Source organism: Lissotriton vulgaris, chromosome 4_1 (assembly GCF_964263255.1).
Source record: "Lissotriton vulgaris chromosome 4_1, aLisVul1.2, whole genome shotgun sequence".
In the NCBI taxonomy this organism is placed as follows: Eukaryota; Metazoa; Chordata; class Amphibia; order Caudata; family Salamandridae; genus Lissotriton; species Lissotriton vulgaris.
The window spans coordinates 1,988,950,583-1,988,968,760 of record NC_141691.1 but is presented as its reverse complement, the minus strand read 5'-3'; the positions used below and the strand labels follow the sequence as shown (position 1 = coordinate 1,988,968,760).

The 18,178-nt window shown below is 44.5% G+C and overlaps 1 protein-coding gene across 2 annotated transcripts in view; it reads right to left on the bottom strand.

The window, feature by feature from the left end:
- The window catches only part of NAPRT (nicotinate phosphoribosyltransferase), a 368,826-nt gene that overhangs the window by 98,061 nt on the left and 252,587 nt on the right, over positions 1 to 18,178 (bottom strand). For both annotated transcript variants that reach the window (XM_086966311.1, XM_086966312.1), the window contains exons 9-10: positions 17,019 to 17,099; positions 852 to 954 (exon numbers count right to left, since the gene is read on the bottom strand). In XM_086966311.1, coding sequence (XP_086822437.1) covers positions 852 to 954; positions 17,019 to 17,099 — 184 coding nt within the window. The remainder of the gene's footprint in view (positions 1 to 851; positions 955 to 17,018; positions 17,100 to 18,178) is intronic.

Below are 18,178 nucleotides of genomic sequence, written 5' to 3'. Positions count from 1 at the left end.
GGTTTGAAAAGTGAGCAGGACTAATGGTACCTTGGCAGACAAAACATATAAAGAAGGAAGTTTGTTTTTAAGGGCGAACTTGCTATGGCAGTCGGTGCAGAATCTGAACCAGTGTATTTACACAATGGTATTGTGAAACCTCACCTTTTATCACCTTTATCAACGGTCACTCTCCAACCACATTGAAATCCACCTGAAACCTAGATCCAGCATCAAAATCAATGTTCCACAAACCTTTTGGTGATCCCTGGACTCTTTTCAATGAACCTTCAGTAATGTCCTCATGAGCTCTCAGGGTACCTAAATGGTTGAAAAGCTTCAACTCAGTAGTCTCTAGAATTTAGGAAGGAGGTTCATTCCAGCAGTTTCCCACCAACAAATGAAAGATCACACAAGAGTGAGACTTCAAAAGGACATACAGTGGGGCATCAAAGATTTGTGGTGTGGACATTTTAATATTCTATGAATGAAAGAAGATACAGTTTACATTATGATTGTGCTTTCTGGATTTATTATGCACAACCCAGAGCATATAATCATTAACAATTGAGATAGCCCAAATCATTTTCCTTAAATTCTGCCACATTTGAAACTATGTGTCAGGTTCCTACTGGAGAAACAAAGCAGGGGAACGCAGGAGAAGTACAATGCCTACATTTTTGTGCAATAGCTATGCATGCCCGGACTAAATGCGTCTTGCAAATCCAGACCTTGCCAGCAGTTTTCAGTGGAACTAGTTTGACTTGCGAATGAATGGAAATTTGCAGGACCTACATACTGCATGAAGAGACATGAAGCGAGCCATAATCTCGAGTTAGAAAAGGTGGAGGCTGAAGTCCCTATAAACTCACCATGGCAGTCATGCAATCTGTAGACAGTCTTTCTTCCTGGGATTGTCATTTTGTCTTCATCTTCACTCAGTTTCATCCTAGGGCATCCGTTCACCTGCACAAGCTGCAGAAATGAAGACCAAAACAAATCTTCAACATGAGATATCACACAGCCAAACCCTTATTAGGCCGGGGTGAAAATCTTATTATGCTGAAGTAATGGGAGTCATTTTCGCATACACTTATGACGCAAAATTACATATTTACGTCAGTTTGCGTAACTAGGAGTAATTTGGCACAAAAATCCAACCACAGGAGCAGAGAAACAACTAACATAGCGAGAATAAGTGGCTGCTGCTGTTGCATTTAGCGCTATTTTCGTAGCACAAAATGTTGGGTTACACTCCACGCATAATCTTGCCTTAATTTTGTGAAATTATGCAACAGCAAATTATGCAAATTACATCCACCCCGAACGCTTATCTCAAAGCTCAGGAATACTAATCACTCCAAAACTGAATTGAACTTAATTTCTGGTGTTACTACAACCACCACTCTTCTCTCGCCCCCACCCGTCAAGAACATTTTTTTTAATTAGGTGACATATTAATAACATTTTTTGCACCACAGCAGGATAATCTGTTGGTACGTAGCCCCAGGTTTGAAGGAGCTGTAACCCCCCCTGCTCACCTACAAAGCACAAGCAACAGTTTTCGTGTATGGCTTTGATAAAACCTGCTTTTCTTCGAACACTGCTTATATAGAAGCCTGTAAAACAGCCTTAGTAACAATGCCTTCTTGCATTGGCTACTGCTGAAACCTGTGTAGAATAAACACATTAGCATTTTACACAACAACTGATGCCTCCCATTGGCTTCACCAACAGCACGACTGAACAGCTGTGTTACATGGACATAAAGCAAATGACAGACTATCAGATACAGTGAAGGATGCAGAGACTAACTCAAGCCTCCGTATGCAAACCACGGGAACACAACTTCAGCCTTTATTTACAGTGTAGCAAATGGGTTACTATATCAAAGAAACATGTCCTGTCCACCTTATTACAAGTGCATTATATAATACGCACTGGTAATAAGGCGGAAAAGATATCCATCATGTTCGTGATGGAGTACCGTTCCACCAAACCCAAATCAGGTCCTTAGTTTAACTCTGGAGAGGTAGAAAACAGGTATGCTTTAATGTAAATGTTGTGATCCGGTAAAATTCAGAGAATGATCTGATGAGTCAGTCTATGGATGATGCTGCATTAGGTATTAATCAAATATAATTATGCATTCCTGTTTTCAGTTTCTATTTGTTGTAAGGGCCAGTGTTTTTTACCCATTGTTTTCCAATGTTATCAAAAACCGTACAAACGAGCATTGGCATAGTCATTAGGCATCACCTGTTGACTTTGCCAATGGTTTTTAGTCAAGCTACACAGCATTCACAATGTTGTGCAGCAAGGCTAAAGTTTAAAGTAAAAAAAAAAAAAAAAAGTTCAAACAAAAAGTGCCCCTAAAGTCTGTGAAGCGGCTGTCTGCATTATTTTGTAGGCAAAATGACACAGGTGTTTGTTTGTTTTTTATAGATCTGAGTGGATCAGTAACTAAAAAGAAAAGAAAACACTAAAAAGTGTTCTTTTCTTTAAAGCAGGTAGGGGGTGAGCACAGTGGTCGAAGTGGGGGGAAAAAAGTAGGGGAGCTGTGGGCGGAGAATCAGAGGGCGGAAATAACCAGAGGATTGGGGCAGTGGGCGGAGTCAGAGGTGTGGCCAGAAGGAGCACAACATCCCAATCTTTAGTATTTGTTTTGCATTTCACTTACCAGTTACAGCTCATTACATTATCTAATTCAAATTGACATTAAAATACATTCACAAATTGGGGTACATAGCCAATCACAGAATGTCCCAAATACTCTTCAAAGTGCTATCACGAGCCATTAGTCTCTCAGCTGTGCAGTTTCTGTCATCAGCGCTTTTCCTCCCGTTTTCCACAAAAGCAGTTCAAACATGAATGACAAAATATCCTATTTTGCAAATGTTTTCCACATAATTATGGCTCTGCCATATTTGCTACATAATACAGCATCGGCTGCATTATATGATGCTTTTAACTAATACATTTTTGTAGCTCAAACAGATGAAAAGTTACTAAAAATGTGACTTGTGTTGCTGCAAAGTGAAGGGCCTTCTGCAAGGGTTGAGTGGTTACCTTCAACAATGCTACATTTGTATGTTGAACTGGTAATAACGAGTCAAAATATTTGCAGCGAGTTAGTAAGTGTAAAAATGTCAAAATAATAAAGTATCAGGAAATATACCGCATTACATTGCAGTCTTTTTCTTGCTGCATAATTTAGTTAACACTGCAGAATAATGTTGTCCTCAATTGCTGCATAATTCCAGCGACTTCAAAGCAGGCAGCACATGTTAAAAGTGCTTGTGCATGAAGCAAAGAGACTGTTAAGTTTGTGAACTTATATTGGTGTGCGTGCAAATCCTGCATTGCAGAGCCCTGATGAGTTGCAGCTACTACTGCTGAAACAAGGCCAATGGAGGTACCTAAGGATGAGGCGGACCGGCATCAAGGATACTGGGACCTCAGGGACAGAGTCACTGTCGCTCTAGGGTGAGCTTCTTTGTATGCCTGCAAACTAGACTGGAGGTGAAATTCAGTATGGATTGCCTTGATGATTAACCCACACTTGCCACCCCTAGGGTCCACCTGCTGATGCTAAAACACCAGGGCTTTTAAGGTCTAGCAGGGCCTTCTAAGGTCTAGCAGGGGGTGGACTGGTCATAAAGGCTGAACCTGGTTCCCCAGTTCCAAATTCGGCATCTCTGGCCAAAGAAGTGCCACATCCTCTCCCCCGCTGTATACCATACTCCCCCACTGAGCGAAAATCGCACTGCCTTCAACTACAACCAAATTGTGCCCCTCTATAAACACCTAAATGAGATTCAATTCAAATTATACACTAGACAAAAGTAATATGCTGGCTGAAAAAAGTACCTACATTCTGGAAAAAGCAAACTCATAGGGAATACAACTTAACACTTTTACACTCATTATTCAGACATCAATGAGCGTTTTTGCCTGAAAAGTTAAGCACATGACTACAGGGCTCGGATGGGACCCATTTCAGTGTCCATTGCTTATATCCTTACAAAACATAGGCAGTATGGTTTAAAAAGGCCACATCCCTGACCAGAGACCTGCGGTACACATTTTATGAACTAAAATAGTGAAAACAACTGATAAGGATCACATTAAACGTTTTGCAATCCACTCATCAAGCAGCTATTGTAGTACCTCGATGGATGGCGCCCTTCCCCACTTGGGGGAAAATGCAGTTCAAAAAAAGGTGAGAAAATAAAAGTAGCGCTTCATTGGCCAACGCTTTAAAGTGCTGCTAATCAATCAGGCCAATTTGCGACCACTCTCCTGCTTTATTTAGTTATGTATTTATTGTTCAGATTTTAAGCCTTTCTTTCTCTCCTCCCGAGGCTGCATAGAAAAATGTCAGAAAAAGACATTTGCCGCAAACGTGTTTCCTCTTTTTGGATCCATTTCGCAGGGGAAATGAAGGAAAGCAGAGGAAAGAATAGTCACAGTTTTCAACAAGTGACCTGGAGCAGAACAAAAAGGTAGAGAATAAGAGAAAGAGATGGGGACGGCTGCAGCGGTGGAGCAGGAGAAGTGGACAAGAAGGAAACAACAGCCCTTTTCCTTCTGTGCTCTCCAGCCTTGAACGGCCGGCCTGGGACGCATATCTAAAATAATAAAGTAGGGGAACGTACTGTATTAAATTAAAGATGTTGGGCCGTCCTGGGACGCATACCTAAAATAATAAAGTAGGGGAACGTACTGTATTAAATTAAAGATGTTGGGCCGTCCTGGGACGCATATCTAAAATAATAAAGTAGGGGAACGTACTGTATTAAATTAAAGATGTTGGGCCGTCCTGGGACGCATACCTAAAATAATAAAGTAGGGGAACGTACTGTATTAAATTAAAGATGTTGGGCCGTCCTGGGACGCATACCTAAAATAATAAAGTAGGGGAACGTACTGTATTAAATTAAAGATGTTGGGCCGTCCTGGGACGCATATCTAAAATAATAAAGTAGGGGAACGTACTGTATTAAATTAAAGATGTTGGGCCGTCCTGGGACGCATATCTAAAATAATAAAGTTGGGGAACGTACTGTATTAAATTAAAGATGTTGGGCCGTCCTGGGACGCATACCTAAAATAATAAAGTAGGGGAACGTACTGTATTAAATTAAAGATGTTGGGCCGTCCTGGAACGCATATCTAAAATAATAAAGTAGGGGAACGTACTGTATTAAATTAAAGATGTTGGGCCGTCCTGGCACGCATATCTAAAATAATAAAGTAGGGGAACGTACTGTATTAAATTAAAGATGTTGGGCCGTCCTGGGACGCATACCTAAAATAATAAAGTAGGGGAACGTACTGTATTAAATTAAAGATGTTGGGCCGTCCTGGAACGCATATCTAAAATAATAAAGTAGGGGAACGTACTGTATTAAATTAAAGATGTTGGGCCGTCCTGGCACGCATATCTAAAATAATAAAGTAGGGGAACGTACTGTATTAAATTAAAGATGTTGGGCCGTCCTGGGACGCATACCTAAAATAATAAAGTAGGGGAACGTACTGTATTAAATTAAAGATGTTGGGCCGTCCTGGGACGCATATCTAAAATAATAAAGTAGGGGAACGTACTGTATTAAATTAAAGATGTTGGGCCGTCCTGGAACGCATATCTAAAATAATAAAGTAGGGGAACGTACTGTATTAAATTAAAGATGTTGGGCCGTCCTGGCACGCATATCTAAAATAATAAAGTAGGGGAACGTACTGTATTAAATTAAAGATGTTGGGCCGTCCTGGGACGCATACCTAAAATAATAAAGATGGGGAACGTACTGTATTAAATTAAAGATGTTGGGGCACGCCGTGCAGGCCGATCCTGCCCATTTCGACCACTGGGTGAGCAGAACACCACAAGAAAAGTTGGGGCAAATGGTAAGCAATAGAGGGGGACATGGACACGGGTGGAGACGCGGACGGTGGGAAGTTTGGAGGGAAACAAAAGACATGGAGGAAAGGCTGAGAGGGAAGCAAAATCAATGAGGAAGGGCTGCAGCAAAATAGCACAGGGTTAGGGGAAGTCAAGTCAAGTCAAGTCAAGTCATAGAATTTGTATAGCGCACTACGTACCCAGAGGGTTTCAAGGCGCTTAGGGAGGGGAGGAGGATTATTTGTCAAATATCCACGTTTTGAGCTGTTTTCTGAACGCTAGGTGGTTCTGGGTGAGGCGGAGGTAGGCGGGGAGTGAGTTCCATGTTTTAGCAGCCAGGTAAGAAAAGGATCTGCCTCCCATGGTGGTTTTGTTGATGCGAGGCACAGTGGCGAGGGCTTGGTTGGAAGACCGTAGTTGGCGGGAGGGGGTGTAGAAGGACATTCGAGAGTTGAGGCAGTCTGGTCCGGTGTCGTAGAGTGATTTGTGTGCGTGGGTAAGCAGTCGGAAAGTGATCCTCTTATTGACGGGTAGCCAGTGGAGGTCTCTAAGGTGACCAGAGATGTGTTCGTTGCGTGGGATGTCTAATATGAGCCTGGCTGATGCGTTTTGGATTCGTTGGAGTTTCTTCTGGAGTTTTGCGGTAGTACCCGCGTAGAGGGTGTTTCCGTAGTCCAGTCGGCTCGTGACCAGAGCGTGGGTGACTGTTTTCCTTGTTTCGGAGGGGATCCAGCGGAATGTTTTTCTGAGCATGCGAAGAATGTTGAAGCAGGAAGAGGAAACGGCGCTGACTTGTCTGTTCATTGAGAGTGAAGAGTCCAGGATGACGCCAAGGTTTCGTGCGTGGTCTGTCGGGATGGGTGCTTTTCCAAGGGCTTTCGGCCACCAAGAGTCGTCCCATGCGGAGGGGGATGTACCTAAGATGAGGACTTCTGTTTTGTCTGAGTTCAGTTTCAGACGGCTTTGTTTCATCCATTCAGCAACTTCTTTCATTCCTTCGTGTAGGTTAGTTTTGGCGGCGCTGGGGTCGTTGGTGAGAGAAAGGATCAGTTGGGTGTCGTCCGCGTAAGAGATGATGTTGAGGTTGTGTTGGCGTGCGATGGCCGCGAGGGGGCTCATGTATACGTTGAAGAGGGTGGGACTGAGTGAGGATCCTTGGGGTACGCCGCAAATGACTTCAGAGGCCTCGGACTTGAATGGAGGAAGGCGGACTCTCTGGGTTCTTCCGGTGAGGAACGAGGTGATCCATTCAAGTGCTTTCCCTTGAATTCCGATGTTATTGAGGCGTTGTAGAAGGGTGCTGTGGCAGACTGTATCGAAGGCTGCAGAGAGGTCGAGGAGGATGAGGGCGACTGTGTCTCCATTGTCCAGTAGAGTTCGAATGTCGTCTGTTGCTGCGATGAGGGCGGTCTCAGTGCTGTGTTTTGCTCGGAAGCCAGATTGTGAGGGGTCGAGGGATTTGTTGGCTTCGAGGAAGGCGGCGAGCTGGTTGTTGACGGCTTTCTCGATGACTTTGGCCGGGAATGGAAGAAGCGAGATGGGGCGGTAATTTTTGAGTTCGGTGGGGTCCGCTGTTGGTTTTTTCAGAAGGGCGGTGAGTTCAGCGTGTTTCCAGTCTTCAGGGAAGGTTGCGGAGTTGAGGGAGTGGTTGATGACGTCTCGGAGGTGCGGTGCTATGACGGAGTCTGCTTTGTTGAAGATGTGGTGAGGGCATGGGTCTGTAGGGGATCCTGAGTGGATGGAGTTCATCAGGGGGGTGGTGTCCTCAGTGGAGATTGGGTTCCAAGCGTTAAGGGTGATCACGGGGGGAAGAGGGTCAGCAGAAGGTAGGGTGGGTTGGTTTCCGGGTTGGTTGTCAAAGCTGTTGTGGATGTCTGCAATCTTGTTGTGGAAAAAAGAGGCTAGGGAGTCGCAGAGGGTTTGAGAGGGGGTGATGTCGTTGGAGTTGGCTGAGGGATTGGAAAATTCCTTGACGATGTTGAAAAGTTCCTTGCTGTTGTGGGCATTGTTGTCGAGTCGATCCTTGAATGCTGTTTTCTTGGCTTTTCGGATCAGTTGGTGGTGAGTGCGGGTGGCGCTTTTGAAGGCGTCCTTGGTGCTGGAGGTTGGGTCTTTTTTCCAGGCCTTTTCGAGGGAGCGGCAGAGTTTCTTGGATTTCTTGAGGTCATCGTTGAACCATGAGGCCTTCTTGCTGCCAGGTTTGTTTTGACGTTTCTTCAGTGGAGCTAAGGTGTCGGCGGTGTTGGATATCCATAGGGTGAGGTTGGCGGCGGCTTCGTTGGCGTTAGAAGAGGGGGCTGGGGAGTTTCGAAGCAGCGATGCGGAGATTTGGTCCATGGTGATTTTCTTCCAGTTTCTTTGCAGGGTAGGTTGAGAGTGGTTGATGGGTTTCGGCTTGTTGTAGGTGAAGTGAACGCAGCTGTGGTCGGTCCATAGGAGATCCGTGGTGTGGCTGAAGGAGACATGATTGCTGGAGGTGAAGATGGGGTCGAGTGTGTGACCTGCGATGTGGGTGGGGGAAGTGACCAGTTGTTTAAGTCCGAGGTTGGCGAGGTTGTCCAAGAGGGTGGTGGTGTTGCGGTCGTTGATCTTTTTAAGGTGAAAATTGAGGTCTCCCAGGAGGATGTAGTCTTTGGAAGGGAGCGCGTGTGGAGTGACGAAGTCCGCGATGTCTTCACTGAATTTTGCGCGGGGTCCTGGTGGTCTGTAGAGGAGGGTGCCTCTGAGTGTGGTCTTGGGGTCGATGTGAATCTGGAAGTGAAGGTGTTCGGAGTTGGCGAGGTTGGCGTCAGAGCTGGTTGAGATGCGGAGTGATTTCTTATGGACGATAGCGATTCCTCCTCCTGTGTGGCTGGTACGGTCTTTGCGGGTGATTTTGTAGTCTTCAGGGATGGCAATGGTGATGTCTGGTGCGGAGGAAGCATTCATCCATGTCTCCGTAAGGAAGGCGACGTCTGGAGAGAGGGTGTCTAGTAGGTTCCATAGGTCAATGGCGTGCCTGTGGACCGAGCGGGTGTTGAGAAGGATGCATTGTAGGTGGTTGGGATCAGGATTCTGTGGTGTGGTCTTGGCGGAGATGTTGTCGGTGCCGCTGAATCTGCAGGAGTAGCAGGAGAAAGGTCCATGGGTGTGTCCAGGAGCGGCTTGGACGCAGGTGGGGGCGCGACCAGGGTCAAGGGCTAGGAGGGAGGTGGCATCATAGGTAATGCGGGCGGGCTGGGCAGCGCGAGGGGCAGGGGGTCTGGCGCTGGGCGCGGTCCAGGCGCGGACGGGCGTAGACGGGCTTACCTTTGGCGCACCTTCGGCGCGGGTTGGGCGCGGACGCTGCGCGCGGGAACTCCTGTCATATATGGATGGTGGAGGGGGAGGGGCGAGGGCGTCTCAGCTGGGAGGCGGGGCGGTCTCTAGAGGGCGAGCACAACACACAAAATGGCAGCGGAGGGGTTAAGAGAGCGTAGCGCTTGGGGAGAAATGCTCAATTATACAAATACAGGTGATAGCGCTTTTTCAACAAATGCAAATACAAAGCGGCGAACAGTGCAGGCAACAAATATGAGGCAGTAGTTGGTTAAATAAGCGGAGCAACGATACCACGGGACGCCAGGGAGGCAAGGGAGCGACCACTCTGCTCGAGAGCGAAAGCGAGTCACAACGCGGAGGGCTGGCGGAGCGCTGCTTCTGCTTAGTGGGAGGGCGTCTCAGCTGGGAGGCGGGGCGGTCTCTAGAGGGCGAGCACAACACACAAAATGGCAGCGGAGGGGTTAAGAGAGCGTAGCGCTTGGGGAGAAATGCTCAATTATACAAATACAGGTGATAGCGCTTTTTCAACAAATGCAAATACAAAGCGGCGAACAGTGCAGGCAACAAATATGAGGCAGTAGTTGGTTAAAGAAGCGGAGCAACGATACCACGGGACGCCAGGGAGGCAAGGGAGCGACCACTCTGCTCGAGAGCGAAAGCAACACAGAGGGCGTGGGTGCGCGAAGCAATGGGGAGCAGTCTGGCAATAGAGAGCAACAGAGTGCAGGAGAAGAGACGTAGATGATGGAGAGGGCTTTAAAACACCTTCACTCTAATTAAGTGCTGCACACGAAAGAAAATGTAGCACTTGGAAAACAAGCAATTGGAAGCAGCGATCCCAGCCAATCAAAAAGATTGTAAAGGGACAGTACTCCATGAGAAGGAAAAACATGAGATTGACAAGCTATGACAGTAATAAGAAGCAGGCAAATTAGACGGACATTGAAACCCAACCAATGGTAAGCAATGGGTGGGCTCAAAGCCCTTCTGTGTGCTTGGTGAGGCATAATATACCTATTAACAAAAAGCACATGCATGGTTTAGCATGCTCAGCCTAATCAGTGGTTAGCAGTGTTTACTACTTTCCGTAAGTGGCGGCCTGTACTATTAGCAGGGAGGTGGCGGTCAGGGCACAAACTCTAACTCCCACTCCCATCATGCATTCATGCATTCACATATGAACACACACACACACCCATTTACAACACTCACTTCCATATATTCATGCATGCACGCACCAATTATTAAAAATAAAATCCTACTTACCTGCCTCGGAGATCCCACAAGGGTTGGGGCTGCCGCCTTCCCTCATCGGCTGACCAAAGTAATGATTTAATGTGAATGTGGTCCGGTGAAGTTTAGCGAAAATGACCTCATGAATTAGTCTATAGATGATGCTGATGGTCAAATATATAATTATGCATTCCTGGTTTCAGTTTCTATTTGTTGTAAATGCCAGTTTAGTTTTTTTCCAGTGTTTTCCAATGTTATGAAAAACTGTAAAACAAGCATTGGCAAAGCCATTAGGTCTCACCAAAGGCCAGCTAATGAGGGGAAGGCAGTAGACCCAAGCCTCGGAGGTCCTAGGAGGGTTGGGACTGCTGATATCACTCGTTGGCTGACATTAGATCAGCCAATCACGGAACGCAGCAGCCCCTCACTCGTCACAGATGGTGCCAGTGGGTCTGCTGACCCCATCCCACTCTGTGATGAGGTATCAGTGATTGACATTCAGACCCGGGCAGGTTAGGGCTTAGAACTGAAGTGCCCAGGTCCAATGCAATCAGTGACCCTCCCCTTGTTCACAAGGGGAGGGGCATGAGGTGCTTTGCCAGGCTGAAGAGGTCACGCCCTCAGGAGCTGTGACTTCTTCAACCCAACAGAGTTCAGCTAAGGCAGCCATGAATCTGAACATTTAGTGAATGTCTAGCTTCTGGCTGCCTGACCTGAAAATATGGTGTGTCTGTGAGGCTAGCCTTTGCTGAGCCTGACATACATTCTTTATAGTGGCCAAAATGTGAGGAGGTCGTGGCCCCTCAGCCCATTCGAATGAGCCAATGCTGTTTTCTGTTCCTACAGAATCACATAAAAACAGAATACGAAATTGGGAAACACATAAAGACGGTACAATAATCAATAAAAACCACATTCAAATAAAAAGGAGTGTACAGGGAAAAAGGATAGAACTCAAATAGAAAAACACAATTTTGAATTCCTCCTTGTTTTGTTTTCCCAGATTGACTCCTTAGGCGTCGACGCGTTTCGGCGGAGTGTTCATGTTAATCCGCCTTCATCGGGACAGTAATAACGTTTCCCAAATAAATTCTCAGACACTAGGTTGGTCTAATGGATATAGTAAGGGGTTTTCAGCCTCCCTGTTGACAGCTCAGGTATATATTCACCAAACTCATATATATAGAGAGGGACACATTAAAAAATGTTTTTCAGAGATGTGAAGCGTAAATACATCTGTTTTCGTTCGTCGAATGCTCCAGCTAACTGGCTGGTAGAGTTAATTTAAAAGCTAGGACTTGAGCACGCAGTAGATAAGAGTTCAGATGCCGTTTTTCTCTTATTGGTCAGGCTTTATATATCCTCTGTTACAGCATGGGTTCAGGCAATATATTCCAGTGATACCCGCTGTATGTAGGCAGCCCCTCGGTGAACCCTTTTTTAGTTCCCTTTATCAGGCTATTACCGGATCAAAGTCAGCATGAGTTCCGAGAGAATTCTCCGGTTATTTAAAGCTGCACAAGCAAGCCTCTCTGTGAGCCCTTAAACGCTGTGGTAGCGGGCGTCCTGCGTGCTCCTATACGTCTCCACGGCTAGCCGTGGAGACGTATAGGAGCACGCAGGACGCCCGCTACCACAGCGTTTAAGGGCTCACAGAGAGGCTTGCTTGTGCGGCTAGCCGTGGAGACGTATAGGAGCACGCAGGACGCCCGCTACCACAGCGTTTAAGGGCTCACAGAGAGGCTTGCTTGTGCGGCTAGCCGTGGAGACGTATAGGAGCACGCAGGACGCCCGCTACCACAGCGTTTAAGGGCTCACAGAGAGGCTTGCTTGTGCAGCTTTAAATAACCGGAGAATTCTCTCGGAACTCATGCTGACTTTGATCCGGTAATAGCCTGATAAAGGGAACTAAAAAAGGGTTCACCGAGGGGCTGCCTACATACAGCGGGTATCACTGGAATATATTGCCTGAACCCATGCTGTAACAGAGGATATATAAAGCCTGACCAATAAGAGAAAAACGGCATCTGAACTCTTATCTACTGCGTGCTCAAGTCCTAGCTTTTAAATTAACTCTACCAGCCAGTTAGCTGGAGCATTCGACGAACGAAAACAGATGTATTTACGCTTCACATCTCTGAAAAACATTTTTTAATGTGTCCCTCTCTATATATATGAGTTTGGTGAATATATACCTGAGCTGTCAACAGGGAGGCTGAAAACCCCTTACTATATCCATTAGACCAACCTAGTGTCTGAGAATTTATTTGGGAAACGTTATTACTGTCCCGATGAAGGCGGATTAACATGAACACTCCGCCGAAACGCGTCGACGCCTAAGGAGTCAATCTGGGAAAACAAAACAAGGAGGAATTCAAAATTGTGTTTTTCTATTTGAGTTCTATCCTTTTTCCCTGTACACTCCTTTTTATTTGAATGTGGTTTTTATTGATTATTGTACCGTCTTTATGTGTTTCCCAATTTCGTATTCTGTTTTTATCTAATACAATGGATCTTTAATAAATTGTTTTTATAATTTAAACACATTTTTTAGATTGTTTTCATATGTATTGTTGGTCTCATCTGTCTACATTGCTTCCACGTTATATTTATGTGACGTAAATGGTTGTTTGAAAGTATTTCTGTACTATTGCTACCTTACCCAAGGGGATTTTCTTTTTGACTAACGTAAATTGTAAAGGCCTGCCGAATGAAGATGGTTTAATTAGGACATCATACATATTTTGATGTGCCTATTCCTGCTCTAAAATAGTCATTGGGGAGGAGTCTGCTAAGGAACTAATATGCATACTGTTAGAGTGTCTCTGTTGATAGAAAATTGTGCTGCTGCCTGAAGAAGAATTTTAGATAGTAAAGAAACTTAATGACCTACAGGAAGCCTTGAGGGACTTGCTTGTGCATTTAATATTGTAAATGAAGTTTATTTACATTGTTGGGCACGGACTATGGGAATTTGCGTTTTTATTTGAATGCCAGCACAAGGATATCTAAGTTTTGATTTTTATCTAGCATGAGGGTAGACTTTTATTAATTTGCGAGCAGTGTGGGGACTGTGGAAAAGGTATGCCAATTTCAGAATGCACTTTATCTTTGTGCATTATGCACTGTTGCAGCAAATTTTCCATTTTGGGGTAAAAACTATCACATCTCAATAGGTGTCTTATAAATGTGGTCACAGTGGTATGCATAGATGAAGTTGCCAACAGTGAAGTCTTGCTTCGTCACCATAAGTTCCAAACGTCATTCTGACATGAAGACAGTAGGAATGAATGCTGAACTAGTTGATCCTGGGGCAGTATCATTAACACATCCTCTGCAGTGCACACGCTCAGAAAGGATCTTAGAACCTGTTTTTGCGGAATATACGAAGAAACAGAGCCGTGTTTTCCTAGTCATGCTTCGAGGCTACACCGTGTACAGCTCATACACTAACACACGGATTTTCGGAGTTAATGAATGTGTTAAAAATAGTACAGTTTCACCGAAACCAAAGCATGGTCTCTTCTGGGCCTGCACAAGGGCACTGAAGGTGTTTGTGATATGGCCCATGATTCCTTTGTTTAAGGGGATGTGGCTCCTACGAGAGGACATATATTCTGCTGGCATCAATTTGAACAATGAACTTTGTTACCACAATCCTGATACATGAGCTTTCAGAAAGCAAAGTCCTCTCTGTTGTCAATGAATGAGGACGACATTAAGCAGGTGTCACTTGCCCTGAGACGATGCCCAGAGTTCAGCTGCAAACCTGCTGCCCACTACACAGCATTTAAAATTAAACTCAGATAAGATGGAGGGGCTGCTTTATGGATCGAATCGGTCTTTCTGGAATTCCTCCTGGTGGCCCTCTAGTTTCGGCCATCTTCCGTCGCCGTTCCCCATGGTCAAAAATCTTGTAGTGATTTTTGATTTTAAACTTATTTTCAATGATCAAATAAATCACTTGACCTCATCCGGTTTCCATCTTTTGAAAACTTGAAGAACAAAAATTGCCATTTATCCCCATCGATCTTCAAGTTACAAGTGCTTTCGCACCTAGATTACTGTAACGCCATCTATTTAGCAGCCCAACAAGGTTTGCTGAAAAAGCTTCAGATGCTGCAATTTGCGGCTGTCCCGCTGTTGACAAATCTCAAAAAACAATGAAGAGTAGAATTGCCTTCAAATCACTTTGTGTTGCACATAAAGCCCTTCATTGAACTGGCCCTGAATACTTACAGAATAACATGAGATGGTACTCTTCTAATAGATGTTTGCGTTCAGATTCATCTAGGACTACGGTAGTGCCTAGGATTCATAAAGCTTCTTGCAGCAGTAGATCCATGGCTATACCGTGGAATAAACTGCCACCGAATCTCAGGTCTCAGCCAAACCTGATTTGTTTTAGAAAACAGCCAAAAACCTGGCTCTTCTCCTCCCCTTGCTAATATTTTCCTTCCTGTTCTATCTTTTGCTTTGATGACTCTTGCAGTTCTGCTAGTAGTGCCAAGATGCCCTTGGGGGCAATCATTACGCTGTATAAATTTAATATAATAACATGCAGCGAACTGAAGCTTTTATATGGTAAGCCGTGCTCCCAAATTGAAGTGCAAATGTGTCTTTGGTGGTCTTGAGACTTTGTGGATGGTCACAAGGTCATATTAGGTGGCTTACCATAGTCTGAGTGGATATGAGCATCCATCACAGAAAAATATTTGGCGGTATGGCAGCTCTTATACTGCTCGACTCCAGAGGGTGTCAAAGTAGTAAGAGTGAGACAACATACAGCGTTTTCTGATTTCTACTGAAAAACAACTATTCCTTTTAAATGTCCGTTATCTGTTCTATTTATTAGGTAGACAATGTTGTTGTTCGGACCATGTGGAAAAAGATTGCAGGCGATCTAAAAAAACGTTAGGACAGTCCTGCCTCCCAACAATGTTCACTTGCGCATCTGTGCATTGTTGATGTGTCTTCAAGGTAAAATTCTGGCTTCACTGCAAGGGTTTGCCTGACTCATCGCCATTCAAGAGAAATATAAACTTATCACTCACTTCTTAGGGCTACTTCACTGACCTAGCCAGTGAAATACTTTTCCATCAAGTTGTTTTCTCTCATGCATTGGAGGTCCCTAGGCCATGGCCTTTAAAGGCTGGTCGGAAACCCTCCCTCTCCTCGTGTTTTCTTTTTCCAATGCATACCAGTCTTCTTTTCAGGTGATGTGATGCAGGTACAGGCAACATGCCATTGGGTTCACCTTCTGGTTAAAGCTGCCTGCATTACTTCATCCAGTCACCTGCCCATCTCTTGTTTAGGATAAGCCCTCTGTGTAGGTCCCAATTGACTGTTCTACATGCCAGCAGCCTCTATGATTCCCTGTTGCAATTGATACAGCGTGTAGGGAAATTGCCGGTATGAAATAGCTCCCCCTCTACTGATGCAATAACTCGGACATAAAACTCTAATCCTGTTGTGTGATTTATGAAGCTATGAATTGCATTAAAAAAGTTCACTTATTAAGCAAGTTTCACAACGGAGGTGATCTTTTCACAACAAAACAACAAACTGCACTCACAAGGCTAGAGACTCCTAAAACTTAAGGTACAGCCAGCCTTCTCGGTTTACAAACAGGGACTCTTTACCAAAGTTTCCCCAACTTCTCAGACTTTTGTCTGTTGGAAATATTGTCAAAGCCAGATCCAGTCATCGAAATGAGTGCAGGTCAGCATGTAAAGTCCAACCACATACTTTAGCTTGTCTGTTCCTTGCCCCTAAGAAGCCTAAACCCAACTAGTGCATTGAATTGTCAAAATACGTACTCTAGGTGTGCACAATTTCTGGTAATTATTGTGAATACTACCGTCAGAATACTTATCTAGTGAATTTTACTGTTGTGGGCTTTTACCTTAAAATCTGGACTTTCACAGCTATTTCATGTTTATGCTGAATCAAGAAACAAAAAGGTTGCAAACATCCATCCAGTTTCAAAGTTGTAAGGGATATAATTTTAAAGATAACAAGCAAGATAATGCCATATCTATTTTCAGCGCCAACTAGCACTTGTATTTTTTTTTAACATCTGTTTGCAGTGAAAAAACCAATGGTTGCGCTCAAACGTAAAAAAGCTGAAGGCTACAAATTACTGGTAGGCATGAGACCTATGCAAGATTCGCTGGTGTAATCAATACTTTGCATACCCCTTATATGTCTCCATTGTAATACACAGAAATCCTACATACTCTGTGTATCCATACGCCGCAGCCAAGAAAAATACTCCGCTGCCTGCCTGGCAGGTGGTACACAAATATTTCCCAGAAATTCCATCTATAAAGGAAACATAATCTGTATGAAAAGGGGTGGTAATAGTTCTGCCTGCTGGGCGGTGAGGGCTGAACACAAATTGGTTACAGTAAACAGCTAATAACTTTCTGGATGGCCACTTGTACAAGTCACAAGATAATGGTGGAGTGTGCATTTCCAAGACTGATGTGCATGCCTGCATATTTTAGTGAGTATGGATGTGTGTGCATGTGGAGGGTGGGAAATGTACCCTTGTGCCATGTGCAGTGTCTCAGTAACCAGCTTAGGAGAGGATTACCTTGTACACACATCCCAGAGAAGGCTGGAGCGGACACGTAACCAGGTTTGTTCCCACACCAATCACGTCAATTTCATTATCCTGCCATGGAAGGAAAGAAATATTTTTGAAACACTTTCTGAATATAAGCGAAAAAACACACCAAAATGCGACTTGTTGCACTTAGAAAGTAAAGTCATATCTCCCCCTCAACACATGATTACCGGGTTTACTGAATTCAAAAGATCATTCATTCCTGTAAATGACTGCCGACACATTGCTAGAAGGAAAGATGGTTTGATATGACACATATGTCACATGAGTGGGATATCGAACGAGTTATGGGGGTTTCCCAGCTACAAGAGGGCTGCCTGTCCAACCCATTCAGGTAAAGACGCTGCAGGGTCTAGTTCTGCAAACGAGGGTGCAATTGTAGACTATGGAGACTGTAGGAGAGTGCATTATTATGTGGTGTGGTTGTGAGATCTCGCCATGTAATATTGTCATAATCTTTACCAGGTCCTGTTACGTTTCTTTAACAACGCCCTTAGCTCAGTACTGGATAGCACCGGCACAGAACAGTCGGGTTTAATCAAAGGGACAAGTGTAAAGCATTTAGAAGTACAAGTTGTACCAATACAACAGGTAAGTAAGAAATACAACAATAAAAATCCATAAGCAATACATAAAAACAGAGTGGATTTTTACCTTAAATTAGACACCAAAATAATAAACGCATACAGTGGGAAACGGGAGCTATAACTTTTTAAAGGTAAAGACATCATTTTTAAAAGACGCAAGATTCAATAAATCTTAATCGGTAGGGCAGTTTTTATCCTGTAGCGAGTGGGCAACTCCTTTTAGCTTGGACGTGCCACAATGGGGTGGAGGCAAGTCACAGGGACCACTTAGTAAATTTGGATGGAATGGCCTATAGTCAAGACATGCTCAAATGAAATACGAGTCATGCGACAGAACACTGAACATTAAAACTACATTAGCCGAAACAAGTGTGACAAACTCATTTCGAGACTTTCAAGAAGTTATCTGTTGCTTTTCCGCAGTATTAGGGTCCTCATTGGCTTTTCCTCTTTTAATGTGATACAGCCAAGCAGTGGTCCGAATGCTGGTATACAGGCTGCTGGAGATGCTGCAGGGATGCAGTGAGTAGTCTTGGATTC